The sequence below is a fragment of the Artibeus jamaicensis genome, unplaced genomic scaffold (genome assembly GCF_021234435.1).
Source record: "Artibeus jamaicensis isolate MK-2021 breed Jamaican fruit bat unplaced genomic scaffold, CSHL_Jam_final contig_851, whole genome shotgun sequence".
Taxonomy (NCBI): domain Eukaryota; kingdom Metazoa; phylum Chordata; class Mammalia; order Chiroptera; family Phyllostomidae; genus Artibeus; species Artibeus jamaicensis.
Window position 1 is genome coordinate 12438505 of NW_026521986.1, and position 15859 is coordinate 12454363.

Consider the following 15859-nt stretch of genomic DNA (forward strand, 5'->3'; position numbering starts at 1 on the left):
ATGATTTCACGAAATGCTCAAGCACAGAGATAAGAAAAAGGGATCACCGTGACTTGCATCTGCTTAAGGATGAGAAACAAAACCTTGCCCCAACTTTGGTGTGTCTGCAGTAGGTAAACTACTTTAAGGAAAAGTGGGGTCAATGTTCCCCAATAATCAAAGGTCAGAGGGCCAGGGATGAAGGCTGTGGAACTGCCTGACTCGCCCCCTGCCAGGACCCCACAGTCACAGAATGCCTGGGTCTCAAGCCTTTCCCTGCAAGTTACCATGACCGTGTGTCAACAGGTGTAACACCGGGACACAGCAAAGCCCGCCGGATTCCGACCGCGGCGAAGAGGAGGTCCCCTCGACCTCGTCCAGCTCAGCCGGGAGTTCCTCTGTGCCAGGTGAGGCGCTCTGCTGGGTAGGACTCCCTGGCCCTGCCTACAGGGAAGGACGAAACCTCGTCCCGCCTCGTCAGCTGCTGACATCTGCTCTGGCCGCCCTTCCTCGTTGCCTGGCGTGTCGTCACTCGCATGCGGCTGTACTCCGTGTGTGCCACCAGCTCATTCTGGGCTCACAGGAAATTCTGGGAGCAAATGCAAACACCGAAGGGAGGAGCTGAGTGTGTCAGGAACTGCGATCCTGAGGCAAACAGCTCCCCCCAGGGCTGAACTGGGCCAGGATGGTGACTGGCAATGTTAGCTCACCCCCGGCCCCTTGGAAGAGACGGACAGCTGTGAGGGGTGGGGGACAGGCCACTGGGCTCCTTTCTAGATGGGTCAGGTCACAGTGCTTTAGGTGGGGTTTTATTTCTTTTGACTAAAGATTTGCCAGGGTATTACTTTGACCCTGAAAAGAATCGGTACTTCCGCTTGCTCCCCGGACACAACAACTGCAACCCCCTCACGAGGGAGAGCATCCAGCAGAAGGAGATGGAGCACAAACGGCTGCGGCTGCTGGAGGAGGAGGACAAGCAGAAAAAGGTGGGCCCCCCACTCCCGGGGCTGCCCGGGTCCCTGCAGCCCGCCAGCCTCCATCCACTGCTGAAAGCAGGTGCCTGTTAAACGCCCTGTGACCCTCAGCTCCGTGCGTGTCAGGGAGTGTGGCGCCGAGTTTTCCCTGGCAGGAAGCTGATGAAGAGAATGAGAGCAAGCAGGCAATCTCTTCCCACTCCACTTTCCCTGTTCGCAAAGTCTCAGCAGTAATTCTAAGTTTGTCCTTCCCTGCGAGAATCTGGAAAAGCAGCGTGATGCTGTTTCAGTACCTGCATATTTTAAACGGAAAACCAGGGTGTATGGTTTGAGTATGAGGGTTTCTTGTATCCCTGCTGGGGATTAGATGTCGGGACTTTTCGATGGTTATGGGGGCAACAGAACGGAAAATCTGGGTCGCGCGGTCACCATAGATCGAGTGGAAAGCAGGTTGCAGACTCGAGTGTCGGGGCCATTCCCACACTCCCTGGTTTGGACGTGTCCTCTCCCCAGGTGTAAATTGATCAGAGGGTTTGGACAGAGGCCTTGAGCAGACCTTCCAGCTCACATATTCTTTGTGATGCACTTTTTCTCTTGCCAAGGAGAAGTCAGATTTATAGGCGTGTAATTTCTGCCGATTCAGTACCTGTTTCTTCATTGCATCCTATGGAACTAAAGGTATTCTCTGTTATTTCTCTGTTACTTCACAACGTAAAACTTCACCAAATCTTTTTTCCCCCCAGAAAATAACCAGGATGGGATTGAATGCCTATTCCTTGCTACAAAAAAGCAAGCTGGGTTTTCTCAGTGTCCCCAGTTATTGCCGGTGAGTCAGTGCCTCATTGTTTTCTTCGTGAGTATTCTTTTTCTGTGTTTCATTTCCATGGTCCAAGAACCCAGTTAGGAGACCACATAGCTGCTTTGTGAGGAGTCTTCACAATTGAGGGGCTGCAGCTCACCACCTGCCTTCTGCTTCTTCACCCAGCGCCAAGGGAGTCGGTTTCCCTCTAGAGCCAGGGTGCGGCTCCTGCAGGAGGCCGCGGAGGGAGGACCAGGGATCTAGGCAGAGAATCGGGGCAGAAATGTCCCAGGATGCTTTCTCTGGTCCTCATAAGTTGTGTTTAGTGTAGTAGGAGGTCTTATAATGTCAGTCCTGTGAGATTTCTCCTTCTTTTCTCCTTATCTAGTAAGTTGTCATCAAAAATGGAATGTTAAATAGATGTATGCATACTAAACTTTATCGAAATACTTGTGATGCCTGATAATATTTTAACCAAAACCCTACGAGATAGGTTGATACTTCCCCCAGTTTCTAGAAGAAGAGACTGAGGCTCAGAGTGGAGGGTAAAGTAGAAAATGGGATGCGTCTGCCTCCGGGGGCCTGAACTCCTGACCCCTGTGTCTGCAGCCCCCGCCGTGTGGGCAAGTGTAGAAACAACATGAGTTGGGTGGCTTATGGGACACAGGTCTCTCATCTCGAAGCAGGGCCGCCTCCGTGTGGGCCAGCCATGCAGGAGGTAGAGCCAGGGCAGGTGGGAACATGCCTCTCCTTTATTTCCCTAAAGAGTTAAGATCTGGTTGGAAAGATTTGTTCTTCACCGTAAAACACACTGTCCTTGTGAAGAGGTGGCATGAGGTGCGGAGGGCAGGGGCCGCCGCGGGCCCGGGCTCTTCTCACCCGCTGTGCGCCCGTCGGTGTGCTGTGCTTTCCTTCTCTGACGCCTGCTCCGCGTCCCAGGGAAGGAGTTGAACCAGAGGATCCAGAAACAGATGCCTCCGCTTCCGACTTTCTCTGACTCTGTGAATGGGCCACCCGTTTCTTTGCTTTAGCTTCCCTAAGAGTTCTAAAATAAATTTATTTGGGGGTGTTGCTCATTTCCTTTGCTGAGAAATGATATGGAGAGGACCAACCAGGGCAGATGGTCTTCAGGGTGTGGGGCAGGGGAGAACCCCTGACCCTTCCCCATGGGTATCTGGTGTGGTGCTCACACCCTCCCTGCCCCTCTCTCTCCCCCTGCAGTTTAGCCCATGAGCTTCGAGTTAGCTGCATGCAGAGAAAGAAGGTTCAGATTCACAGCTCGGATCCCTCTGCTTTGGCAAGCGACCGATTTAACCTCATACTGGTGAGTGGGAGGGAGCCGTATGTGGTGCAGAGGATACTGTCACCTCCCCGACACTTCGTGCCTTGGCATCAGCTCTCATCAAGCCTGGCTTTGTAGATGCCAGTTGATAGGAGCAGGTGTCTGCTAGGTTTTTATACTTTCACAAGCACTTTCTGGCTACCCATTGGCAGGTGCCAAGCTGGCAGGGCAGGCCATGGTGACCATTGTCACCCTACTATAGCTCTGTCATTTGACATAAAAGCCAGGGCCCACCGTGCATTGACTGAGAACCATCACAAAGTAACTTTCCCTTGGGTGCTTTGTAAACACATCCAGAAGGTACACGGTGGACTGGGAGCTTGTAACCTTTCCCGTCCTGGGCAGGATTGGGTGGCCACCCCTGAAGCTCCAGTGTCCTCAGTAGCAGTAGCATGTTACACCCTTGTGAGCAGGATACACGTGGCCGGGGCCTGTAGGCCTGTGACCCTGGGTCTGTACCTCCCACTTCACGATGCAGGGAGCAGACAGTCTTCAGTGCCGTAGGTTAGACCAGGCTGGAAGGCAGGGCCAACTACTTGAGTCCAGGGGCCAGGGAAATGTTGGCAGAGGGTCCACTAGAAATGGAAGGAGCCAGACTGCTCAGCTAGACTGGGGCCCAAGGCCACAGTAGAGCTTGGTCTGCGAAGCAAGCCCTGCCCTTCCTGGAGACCTGGGGAAAGCCAAGGAGAGTGAGGGACACAAAACAGCCTTGGCCTGATGATCTGCTCACAGGACTGGGCGGGGGAGGGGGGCGGCGCAGCCACAGAGCTGACCCTTGACATCTGGCCCCAGGAGGCCTAGGTAGCAGAGCCCTTCCTCGTAAGGGGTGTTCGAGGCCAGGACCCACATCTGTCCTGTGCCTTTACCCCCAGTGTGTGTTTGGGGATTCAGTGTGACCTGAATACTTTCTTGCAGTCCGTTCCCCCCAGGTGGCCCTTCCCTGGGGGTCTTCAGTAAACCGGGGTGGGGGTGGGGGCATGGTTCCTGGGGTTTTCCATGAACTGGGGCAGAGCTGCTTAGTATACCCCAGCCCCCTCACCTCACTCCTTGTCTCACACAAGCTGTGAGCTGGCCCCTAGAAGGCCTGCCCCGTCCGCTGCGACTGGCTGGCTGGTGTGTTGGCCACCAGGATCTGTTTTTCTGATCTGACTCTAGTCGCTGGTAATGATGCCTCAGAAACATAACTTTTCTTCCTGTCACATTCACAAAGTGAGTGCAGTTTCACCAGCTAAATACAGATAAGAACACAGAAATATATATAGTTTTTGCTCTGAAATAATTATTAACCACATTTGTAAATGAAAAAAAAAAAACCTGAAAATAACCCATATCCCAATGCAGTCTTTTCTGTTGTAATTTTTTCTGAGTGCAATGCCTTTTTTACGTGGTGGGAATAGTGGTGCCCGTGTAATGGAAATGCCGTTTTGTATGTTCCTTTTACCTCTTGGTACTTTTAACTGTCCACGGTGCTACATGCTTTCACGGTGGCCACATTCTCTGTCCCACGTGTCTCATCTGAACAGTCCCTGTTTGTGCACATCAGGACTCTTCCAAACAGTTCTGAGTGGGGTGACCAAGTAGACATGTCCAGGTTCTGGCCACACCCCGTCAGTGCCATCCTCATCCCTGCCTCTGACCTGTAAGACCAGACTCCTGTTTGCTTTGCCCAGCTGTGGCTACTCCAAGTAAGGGCAAGTTAGGTCACCTCCATGGGTCATGGGCAGGGGGGACCTCCCACCTGGTGGAAATGCAGAGCACAGGGGCTGTCAGAGACAGACAGGTGGTCTGAGGCCTGGGAGGTTACCCACAATCCCCTTTCCCCTTCCAGGCAGATACCAACAGCGACCGGCTCTTCACAGTGAATGATGTCAAAGTTGGAGGCTCCAAGTATGGCATCATCAGCCTGCATGGTCTGAAGACCCCCACACTCAGGGTGCACATGCACGAGAACCTCTACTTCACCAACCGGAAGGTACTCTGCCCGTCCCGTCAGCCTTACAGCCCGCGGCGCCTTTGCACCCAGGGGCACCGCAGTGGTTAGCCAGATTCAGGGTTGGGGAGAGAACTTGGTGAAGAAGGCAGCGTCTGGGTACCTCGCTTTCCCCAGGGGGAAATGGAATTTTAGATCCTGAGAATCCACAGAGGCAGAAAGGGGCCACAGAAGTTTCTTGTCTCGGAAGAGAAAGTTTAGGTGTGGGGGGGCTTGAAGTAGTCCTCCTTTAAGTGGTTGTGAGGCCTGTCCCCCAGGAGGATGGAGTTGATTCCAAGGAGCCCACACCAAGCACATGGCTCCTGGGAGGCGGGGCTACAGGGCCCTGGGTGGAGGGTCGTCCCTGTGCTTCGGGACGATGTGTCAGTCGCTCAGCCAGGCTGTGGCTGGCTCTGAGGTTCACGTAAATATGAGGACCTTGATGTCTAAGGGGCAGCTTTTATTTACTTATTTTTTCAAGATGTTATTCATTTATATTTAGAAAGAGAGGAAGGTAGGGAGAAAGAGGGAGAGAAACATCAAATGGCTCCCTCTCACACACCCCCAACCAGAGACCTGGCCCAAACCCTGGCATGTGCCCTGTCTGGGAATTGAACCTGTGACCTTTCCGTTTGTAGGACAAAGCAGCCCAACCCACTGAGCCACACCAGTCAGGGCCTAAGGGACAACTTTTAAACTGCAGTGGGGTGAGAGCTGTGTCTGAAAGAAGCTAAGACTTTTTTTTCTGTTGGGAGATGAGCCCCAAGATAGATACAGGTTGAAAACGGTTTCTGGGTGAGGTGAGATACAGGATGCTTTCAGAGTCCGGTTTCTTCCCTGCCATTTGAAGAGAGGTCAGCCTCGCCCTGGAGGGTATACCAGATGTCTCACTGCGAGGGCCGTGCTGGTAATGAGGGAGGGGCTCAGGCCTGGAGGCTGCCTCCTCCCTTTCTCTCCTTAAGGCCCTGTATGCTGGGGAAGGAGGCTTCCCTATTCTCAAAATGCTTGTTCCAGCCCCCTTTTAAGGAGTAAGACCTAAAGAAGTCCCATGTCGATGCCCCCACAAGTGATTCCACAGGAAAGCACTTGTCTGTTGCTCTCCATGAGTTGGCAGTCAGACCAATCTTTCCGTCTTGCTGTGTGCTTCCTCTCCAGGTAAACTCTGTGTGCTGGGCCTCGCTGAACCACTTGGATTCTCACATTCTGTATCTTTTGGCAGACGACGAGGTTTGGTGGGCAGGCCACGCCCCGATGCGGATGCGCACCTGTGGGTTTGTGGTGGCGTTCTAGTGGTCGGAGGTCTGGGACAGTCTGCACGTACTCCCATTCTTTCAGGAAGAGCAGTGCACGTGGGTAGCACACAGGGATTCCCATGCGGCTCCGGGAAGTAGTGGAGGTCCGGGTGACTGAGGTCACTGTGTGCCATACACTGACCTGGAACTTGAGAGCTAGTGTTTTAGCAGAGGAATAAAGCAAAAAGGGGCAGTAAAGCCTTGGTAAGGAACCCCGGATCCTCCTGATGGAGAGGTAGGGGTCAAGAGCGGCAGTGGTCCGGGGTGAGGTGAGCTTCCTCGGGGAGATGGAGGACAGGCACGAGAGGAAGGGGGTTCCTTTGGCGTGGGGCGTGGGTCTGCGGGCTCTGGCCCAGGTTCCCTGCCAGAGATGGCCTCCTTCAGAGCACTCTTGGTCCCTCTGTCTGCCTTCCCAGAGAGCCAGCAGGACTTCTTTGCTAGGAGCGCAACAGGGCAGTGTCAGGGTGGCGGGGCCCTTCCTCTGGGGTCCCCCGGCGCCTTGATGCACAGGACAGCCGTCTGTCATGTACTTCAGGGAAGAGTATCGTTTGACCCAAAGCCAAAGCCATGTGTTAATGAGTCATCTTTGTTCATTTCCACATCAAATGAGTTCTTAGAACTATGACCACTGGTACCAAACACCTACATCAATAGTTGCCATGAGGCTGACAGTTGACATCTGTGAATGCACTTCACACAGTGCTGGGCAGGTTATGGGTGCCTGGCAAGTGATGGTCGAATCAGAACCTGTTTTTAAAATTGATTCCACAGCACTGTTTCAGGGGGGGTGAAAGCCTAAACTAGAGAGCTTGTTACAAATATTACGTGAGACAAAACTGTGTATTGGTTAAACCCAAAGTTTTATGCGACTTGCCTTTGGGGTCCTTTGGGGTGATGGGACTGCTTGTCACTGTGATGGGTCACCAGAGCACAGAAAAAACCAGGCCTTGAAGGAGAGAAAACAATGACCTCACTCTCATTTTTAATTTTAAAACAGTAGAGTATTTTTTCCTAATTGACTCTTTTTTAAGGGAGAGTGAGAAAGAGAAAGAGAGAAACATAGGTTTGTTGTTGGTTGATTCTTGTATGTGCCCTGACTGGGATCAAACCCGCAGCCCTGGTGCATCGGGCCAGCACTCTGACCAACTGAGCTGGCCGGCCAGGGCCAAAACAGTACTTTTTTTCATGTTTCTGAGGGCGGAGGAGAAGATAGATATCCACGTAGTTGGGTTTGAAGAGTATAAAGCGTGTTGCCTTTTGTAGCTTGAGCAGCGGCTGGCCCTCTGGCGGTCATTTCAGGTCACCTTCAGGCTTTTGTGCACCCACCGCTTCTGCTGCAAGAACATGGAACTTTCTCCCTTGACCAAAATGGTGCCTGTTCAGACCTGCATTCTGCATTTTCCCCCAAAGAGTGGTGGGAGGTCAGACTGAGTTCTTTTCTACTCGTCTTGGGCTCTCTGTTGAGCTATGGCCTGTTACAGGACAAAGTCTACGGTACTGGTCCCATCAGTGTCCAAAGTGCGGCTGTAACCTGGGCTTCAGCCATAGCACCTGAAAGTGCACATGTGTACAGACTTTCTCCCTACGTCCTGCCCTCCACACCAGAGGTGCTTCACATGGGGCCCGCTGCCCAAGGTAGCAGGACAGACTGTCAAGAATGTTGCCTGTTTGCTTTGCAGATATTTACATTTTTTGATGAGGGGCATGTGTGTCCATTCCACCAACGTCTGTTGAGCATATACAATCCCTGTGCAAAGTGCCGGAGATGGGCAGCTCCACAGGTGACCAGTCTGGGCAGTGATGTCTACGGGGCAGCTGGACACAAAAGCAATGCAGGGATTGGAGTGGCCTTCCTGCAAGTGGTCCCCACATAGGAAGGAGGCAGGGGAGAGTGTGGCACCCTGGGCAGTCGTGTTTCGTGTCCATGGTCTCTGGCTAAGCAGGGGCCTTAGGAGACTGAATCAGGAGGGAGGTGAGATGTCCATGGAAGATTGTGTTCGTGGAGTCACTTCTCACACGGGCTGGCGAGAGTGAGGCCTCAGACAGACGGCTGCTGCAGGATGAAGCGGGTACCAGGGGGGGGGGGGCGATGAGCAGAGGTGGAGGAGAGGCACAGGGCTAAGCAGCTTAGGGTCACCTAGGCCACAGAATGTCAGTGGCAGGGAAAAGTCCAAGGGTGGCACTCCAAGGGAGTGGGGGTGTGGAGACCAAGAAGGGGTGTGTAGTTAGAAGTGTGCCGCATGACCACAGGGCAGGACTGGAGAGTGGCCATCAGAGTTAGAAACCAGGGCTCACTGGAGACCTTGGGGAGAAGCTGGCTGGAAAGGTGTCATACCTGGATTTCAGTGGGTCGACTGCTGAAATAAAGGCAAGGAGTGCGGATGGACACAGTTCCTGTAGAGAGAAGTTTGGTTGTGAAGGGCAAGGGAGAGGAACCAGATCAGCCAGAAGACAGTGCAGTGGAAACACAGGCAAAGAATAGGAGACAATCCAAAAAGGAAACTCAAGTGACTATAATCAGATGAATTAGCACACCTAGTTGTGGTCAGGGGAATGCAGATTTAAATAATGAGGTGTCACTTTATACTCCTTCAGATAAGCACACATTTTCAAAGTCTGGCAGTGCCAAGACGTGGCAGATTTGGAGAACGGGGAGCTCTGCGGTGGAAGGGAATTGATGCAGCCACTGAAGTGGAAGATGCAGGAACCTTACAGCCCCACAACTCCGCTCGAGGGGTAGACAGCAGAGCCCAGCAGTTTTTCCAGGCTGCAGGTCATGACCGGCCAGGGGCCAGCACGTCCATTTGTGAGCAACATTTTATAAAATGAAATAGACTAGAAAATATCAGCGTTTCATACTTAGGGCGAATATTTTATAAAACTCTTCACTGTGTGTGTATAGCACATAGGAGTGTACAGTTAAACTCTGGCCTTGGGCTTGAGAAGCACTGCCTTAGGAAAGCCTCCCACGCGTGGGAGTGGGGGACAGGCAGGCACTCACTCCAGCAGCAGAGCGAAAAGAAAAGAAGAACCAGCTAAGTGCCCAGCCGCAGCGACGGATAAATACATTGTGGTGTATTTATACAGAGAACAGTGTCACTGAAGGAAGTGGGGCCACAGGGACCAGCACAGATGGGTCTAGAAGACAATGGAGATTGAAAACTCCAGAAGATACCTTTCGTGCTGCCATTTGTGTACGTTTTTAGAACATGAACCGCTCTTTGCATTGCTCATGGACAACTATGTCATGGAAATACAACATGGCCTAGAATAGTGACTCATTCTGGGTGAGGGAGAACTGGGCTGGGGACGGGGTCACAGAAGGTGTTTTTAACTGTCTGACTTTTTTTTCCTTTAAAAAACCCCTGCAACTAAATATGGAAAAGTGTAAACGTGTTAAGTCTGGCTTCATGGGAGTTATTTTTGTGATTTCTTTGAAGGGTACTGGTGTCCTCCTCCAAGAGGAGACCTTGTACCTGACTGTCCTTAACAGCTTTTCCAGGCTCTGCCTCATGGGGATTGCCGAGACACCCGGCTGTGCCACCCTGCTCCCGGCGTCACTGTTCGTCAGCAGTCAGCCAGGTACTGGGTCTTTTTTGTGAGGTGAGGGGGTGCTGTGACAGAGGTCTCTGTCCTCCTCCTCCAAGAAGCTGGAGCCAGTACCCCCACAATAAGCTCCTCGGCAAAGGCTTGGACACAAGGTGTGGGAACCACAGGCTCCGTGAACCCGTCAGAGTTCGCAGGGTGGGGACCTTCTGCAGAAGCACCTGTGGGTGTCCTCCAGCCTGATCCGTGCTTCATACTAGAAGCATGTGCATCTCTGCACATTTCCTCCTTTGGGGTCATTTCAGGAGCCAGAACAGTAAAGAGTATGTGCACACAGTGGAAGAAATCAAAATATTTGTTTGAGATGCCTGTACAGATCACGTCCAAAAGCAACCAGCCGGTGCTATCTGGAATACTTACATGTTCTCTGGCTGAAGGCAGTTCAGAATTCTGGGCTTCTTCCTGGCAGCATCCTGAATATTAAGTTTCCAGTCTTTCAGAGAATTTGGATCCATTAGATAAGGATCAGGCCTCTTAAGAGTACAGGCTTCAGGCAGGCCTGGCATGAATCCCAACGTGAACAGATTGCCTAACCTCTGTAAAGTGAAGATAATACCTCTGCCATCGGGTGACATGGGGGATTAAACAAGGTCGTGGACACTTAGCCCAGTGCCTGGCATTTCATTGTATAGCTAGTTTATGAGGCAGATATTATCACCGATTTACAGATGAGGAAACTGAGGCAAAGAGTAGTTCAGAACTTGCCTTACAGAACTAATCCATGGTGGTAGAAGTCAGGATAGCGGTTCCATTTGGGGCAGGAATAATGGGGAAGGTACTGAAAAATTGTTTCTTAATCTGGGTGGCGGCTCTGTTTACTTTGTGATAACTCACTTAACTGCACTGGGGATTCGTGCCCTCCGTGTATGTTTTATCAGTGAGAGTATTTTTAAAAATGTTTCGCATGAAGTTACGCATCTAATAGTGTAACCTGGGACTGAAGCCCTCTCGTCTGTGACACCATACTGCCTCCCTGGTGGTTGCTAATAAATATTTTAATATTTCTGCTGGGATGTCAGGAAAGGTTTATATATTCACTCAGAATAACCACTTTGGAACTGGGGAGCCCAGCTGAGTGCCAAGTTTTTTGCTACCACAAAGCCCAGAATGGAGCCAGGGTATAGACCCCCCCATGCGAGCAGCTATTTCTGGAGGTTCCGGATCTGGCCGTCACTGTCCCTAGAGGGCAGCCATGCTTGACATTCACTGCCTCTCTCAGCAGGGGACCGCCCTGGCATGCTCTGCAGTTTCCGGATCCCTGGGGCCTGGTCCTGCGCGTGGTCCATGAACGCGCAGGTCAACAACTGCTTCAGTACAGGTGAGCGGTGGCCACCACCCCAGGTCCTCAGAGGAAAGGCTTTCTCAGACCTTCAGCGCCCCTGCCCAGCAGTCCCTCTTCCCAGACTGCAAGTGACATTTGTCTCTCCACCCCACCTCTGCCTCTGCCAGGCTTGTCCCGGTGGGTCCTGGTGACCAACGTGGTGACGGGACACCGGCTATCATTTGGGACCAGCAGTGATGTTTTGACCCAGCAGTTTGCTGTCATGGTAGGTTGGATGGGGAATGTGAAGTTTCCTGAGTGGCAGTTTTGCTGGGTTGAATGTGGATTCCTGTGTGGCAGCTGGCCCTCCTCCCCCTTTCATGGGGGAACGAGGGCAGCAGAAAGGATTAACGGGTTACTTGCATGTGTCTGCACTAGTGAGAGGTGGCTGGTGCGGAAAGTCCTTGTCAAACTGGCTTCAGACAGCTTCCTGTTTAAAGGAGCCATTAGAGAAAATAAGTAGCATAGACAGCAGATAGAAAATAGATGGAGGGGCAAGAATAGCATGGGAAATATAGAATCTAAAGGTCTTGAGACACATGGTCATAAACTAAAGGAGGGTAACGGTGGGGATGGGGGGGTAGGGTGGAGGGGAATGAAAGGGGGAATAGAACAACTAACAGCATAATCAATAAAAAAATTTAAAAAAAAAGAAAAAGGAGCCAATAAAAATGCAAATGGCTAATAATTAAAAAAAAGGAGCTGTTAGCAATTCTTAGGTAGTACCTGGACAAGCCAATAGGACAGTTTTGTTAATGTAGAAATTAAGTCCCAGTTCATAGCACCAAGTAGTTTCATACACAGCTTTCAAGTTACACATTCTACAAATCTAAAAATCCATATTCTGGTCATTAGTACATTTCAAAGGCCTGTCCCACAGAAAACCCCATCTCTCTCTGAACTGGAGGAGGGTGCGTGCCGACCTGTTCCCAGCAGTCAGCACAAAGTCCATCGAGTCGGGTTTTCTTCAGCCATCTTCCCTCTCGGTTTGGGACATCCCCGCCTTACCTGGACCTCTGACCTCTCCTACTCCACACTCCTCACCCCCAGTTCTCCAAACAGCCTGGTAGAGGCCGGGCACCATCACCTGGGCTTCAGAGTGAGGCCTGAGGGGCCAGTGAGGAGGGCCCTGAGGCCATGTGGGGTCCAGTTCTTCTCTTTCATAAGGAACCCTTCCAGCTCCGCTGAGGCTCAAACTCTGACCCAGGAGGGCTGAGATGGGGGTGGGGTGTTCTGGAGGGGATGCCCCTCCCACCCTTAGAGGGAGGTACCGAGCTGTCCCTCTTTCCATAGACTCCTTTGCTGTTTAATGGCTGTCGCTCTGGGGAGATCTTTGCCATTGATATGCGTTGTCGAAACGAAGGCAAGAACTGGAAGGCCACCCGCCTGTTTCACCACTCAGCAGTGACATCTGTGCAGATCCTCCAAGAAGAGCAATGCCTGATGGCATCCGACATGGCTGGAACGGTAGGGTACCACTGACTTTCTCAAGCCACCAGAGCCGGTGGCCCAGTGTCTGTCAGGTGGAGGGACTCTGCAGAAGAGACCCCCATGCCAGACAGCAGTACGGAAAGGCAGCTAGAGCGCAGGCGGGTTGTGAGCTGTGCAGGGCAGCTGCTCTGTTGCCCACTCAGACCCCAGGCTGGTTTGGACAGCCATGAAGCTGGTTGTGGTGCTTCTGATGGACTCACGGCCTCAGGCACTGGAGGCTTAGCTTTTCCTAACCTGAAGAGGCCCTTGGAGACCACCTCGTCCTCCTTGGCTTCTGTGCCTGAGGTTCCCCAGCATGCTTGCTGGACCCTCCTTAATGGCCCCTTGTGCTTCTGCCTTCAGATCAAGCTGTGGGACCTGAGGACCACTAAGTGTGTAAAGCAGTACGAAGGTCACGTGAACGAGTACGCCCTCCTGCCCCTGCACGTGCACGAAGAAGAAGGAATCATGGTGGCAGGTACTGAGGCGGGGAAGAGTCTGGTCATCGATTCTATCCCTCGAGCCCCCAGCATCTTCAGCAGCAGAGGGAGAAATTGCTCTAACACGGAGCAGGATAAAGGGTTCTGGGCTGTTGGGGTTGGGGAGACTGGAGGGGACAGAGTTGGACATTAGTAAGCAGCAGTTTAAAGATTTTTATTTTTAGAGAGAAGGAAGGGAGGGAGAAAGAAAGGGAGAGAAACTTCAATGTGTGAGAGAAACATCAATCAGTTGCCTCTCACATGTTCCCAACTGGAGACCTGGCCCACAACCCAGGCATGAGCCCTGACTGGGAATCGAACCAGCGACCCTTCAATTGACTCAGTCCACTGAGCCACACCAGTAACAGGCCAGTAAGGTGCAATAAAACACAGCAGCTTGGGAGAACTGGTTGTAGGGTTTATGTGAATTCACCAGGTCAGCATTCAGTGTGACCTTATCCCGTGGTGCAGCTCCCAGGATGCTTGGGTTCCCTGTCCTCTGTACTTGCATTTCCACCAGAGCATGCTGAGAAAAGAAGTCAAGGTCTTTGTAAAGGCGCTGGAGCTGGTCCCTTTAGCACTGTCCCTGCGGATCCATGCCCACACGCACACAAGTCCTCTGCATTCGCTCGCTAACCTGCCACGTTCTTCCCTCCCTCTCAGTGGGCCAGGACTGCTACACGAGAATCTGGAGCCTCCACGATGCCCAGCTGCTCAGAACCATACCCTCCCCACACCCCGCCTCCAGGACCAACATTCCCAGTGTGGCCTTCTCTTCTCGGCTTGGGGGCTCCCGGGGGGCGCCGGGGCTGCTCATGGCCGTCCAGCAGGACCTCTACTGCTTCTCTTACAGCTGATTCTGCAGGGGGCAGCCTGGACGACTGTGGATTTGGCTTAAGGGAGTAAAAAGTAGCCTTACTTATGCCGTAATTGCTGCTTCCAGCGAGGGCATTTTAAGTGGATGTTCTGTGTACACAGACCCCATCCATCCAGCTGCTGCAGAGAAAGAAGGTGCTCTGTGTTCCATGGAGACACTTGACTAAACTTAAATTGTGGGCTCAGAGAGCTTAAAAGTCCTTTTCATAAAAGGTACCTATTTCCTTTTGTTGAATTCCTTAGACTAGTCCCTTCCCCCGCTTTTATTTAAAAAAAAAAAACAAAAAACCTTTTCTAAGGGCTGAAGGTTGGCGGTAACTAAATTAAAGCTTTTTTCACCAAAAGCCCTTTCAAGAAGCCAAGCGATGGGACTGAGACTGTCAGAGTGGCCAGGTACAGAGATGTCATCTGTACTATGAAAGCCGGATGGAGAGAAGAGGAAGAGGGGAGTCGTCTTGAGTTCCTAGAGCAAGATTTAAGGCTGGAGTGTGAAATCAGATGAGCCTTCTCATACACTTATCAGGAGATCTTTGGGATTCTTTCATGATCACTCACGGGCTTTGGGCAGAAGGATGGATCTTTTTAGATGCTAGAGGTTTAAAGCAGGCTTGCCTTTGTGTCGGGGCATCTTCCAGAATGTTAGGTAGAACATCTATTTCCCCGGTGACTTGAATGTCAGATTCAAGGGCCCCATCTCAAAGAAAATTGGCTTTGACTTTTTACAGTGTAAGAGAAGCAGTTTGTCAGATGTCCGTACCAAGTGTTAGTTATCTTTCTACTAAACAATAAACTGAAAGAACCGTGGGGTGGTACACTGATTTTAATGATTCAGGAGATCACGATGCTTAGCTGCTGTAGAAACAGACCAGCTGCAGGAATGTCAGCTTAAATCTTGGGTGAGGGGGAAAAAAGGGGTAGACACTGGGACTGGGCTTAGTGGTTTTGCTGGGGAGCTTCCATTTGCCCCTCCAGATCCAGCTGTGCCCTCTTCACCTGCTCTGTGTGATCCCCAAGATGACCTCTGGACGGCCTCAGTGGCTCTCTAGCCCCTGTGGCTTCAGCCAGTGCACACGCCAGTAGCAGAGCAGAGGTGGGATTGTTAGTCCCCGGCTCACCTCCTGCTGGGCTGTGGGGGCTGTGGCTGACTTCCTCCACCTAAGGCTCCGGCTTCCACTGGAACACAGCTCTCTGGGTTCCAGTAACTTCTCTCCATGTGTCCCTTCAGACCTACAAGCTGTAGCTGCTCACCAACTGCTGCTAGCCCGGAATGCTGCTTCACCAGTTACACTCTCGTCAGTTCCCCCCTTGAGTGTTATGTCAGTTTCCTGCCAGTACTCAAACTAACACAATTTAAAGTACAGAAAAGCAAGTTTTTTTAAAAAAAGGATTGGTCATCTGATAAATGAGCTGGTCATCTGATAAATATAAAACACGTTATATTTTTAGTGCCTCATATTTTATAAAGGACTTTCCCCTATCTTAATGGATTTGATCCTTATATAACAACCCACAAAAGAGGTAGGACAGTAGTAGTAACAAAAAAAATTATTGGCCTCATTTTCCAGGTAGCGAATCCTGGGCACAGGTATAAGTGACTTGCCTCCCATCACAGACCTTGTTAAGTGCAGTGTGTTTCCCTGCCCCTCCAGTCACCGACAATACCTGTGTGTTACACCAGTGTAAATACACTGTGGAGAAATCAGGAAGTGGCTTGGTGCAACTGTAAACATGCAGTACTAATGCTTCGTGACA

At 51.5% G+C, this 15859-nt stretch overlaps 1 protein-coding gene across 2 annotated transcripts; it reads left to right on the forward strand.

Annotated features, from left to right (window-relative positions):
- Positions 1-282: 282 nt before the first annotated feature.
- DCAF4 (DDB1 and CUL4 associated factor 4) lies at positions 283-15729 on the forward strand. Of its 2 annotated transcripts, XM_053673381.1 has the most exons (11): positions 283-386; positions 1697-1779; positions 2974-3076; positions 4923-5066; positions 6219-6268; positions 9858-9937; positions 11181-11279; positions 11411-11508; positions 12576-12749; positions 13116-13230; positions 13895-15729. In XM_053673381.1, the coding sequence occupies exons 2-11, from the start codon at positions 1709-1711 to the stop codon at positions 14086-14088; spliced, it is 1128 nt and encodes a 375-aa protein (XP_053529356.1). In that variant the 5' UTR covers positions 283-386; positions 1697-1708; the 3' UTR covers positions 14089-15729. The 2 variants fall into 2 exon arrangements, with proteins under 2 accessions (XP_053529356.1, XP_053529357.1); XM_053673382.1 differs by lacking the exons at positions 283-386; positions 12576-12749; positions 13116-13230; positions 13895-15729 and adding an exon at positions 814-965 and having other exon boundaries at positions 11411-11749.
- Positions 15730-15859: the final 130 nt, after the last annotated feature.

What these genes read in the sequence shown, in the direction of transcription:
- DCAF4 (XM_053673381.1), top strand. Translation starts at nt 1,709, where the DNA reads ATGGGATTGAATGCCTATTCCTTGCTACAAAAAAGCAAGCTGGGTTTT. An exon ending in TCTACTTCACCAACCGGAAG is followed by an intron (nt 5,067 to 6,218) that starts GTACTCTGCCCG and finishes CTTCCTCTCCAG; the next exon opens with GTAAACTCTGTGTGCTGGGC. An exon ending in CCCAGCAGTTTGCTGTCATG is followed by an intron (nt 11,509 to 12,575) that starts GTAGGTTGGATG and finishes CTCTTTCCATAG; the next exon opens with ACTCCTTTGCTGTTTAATGG.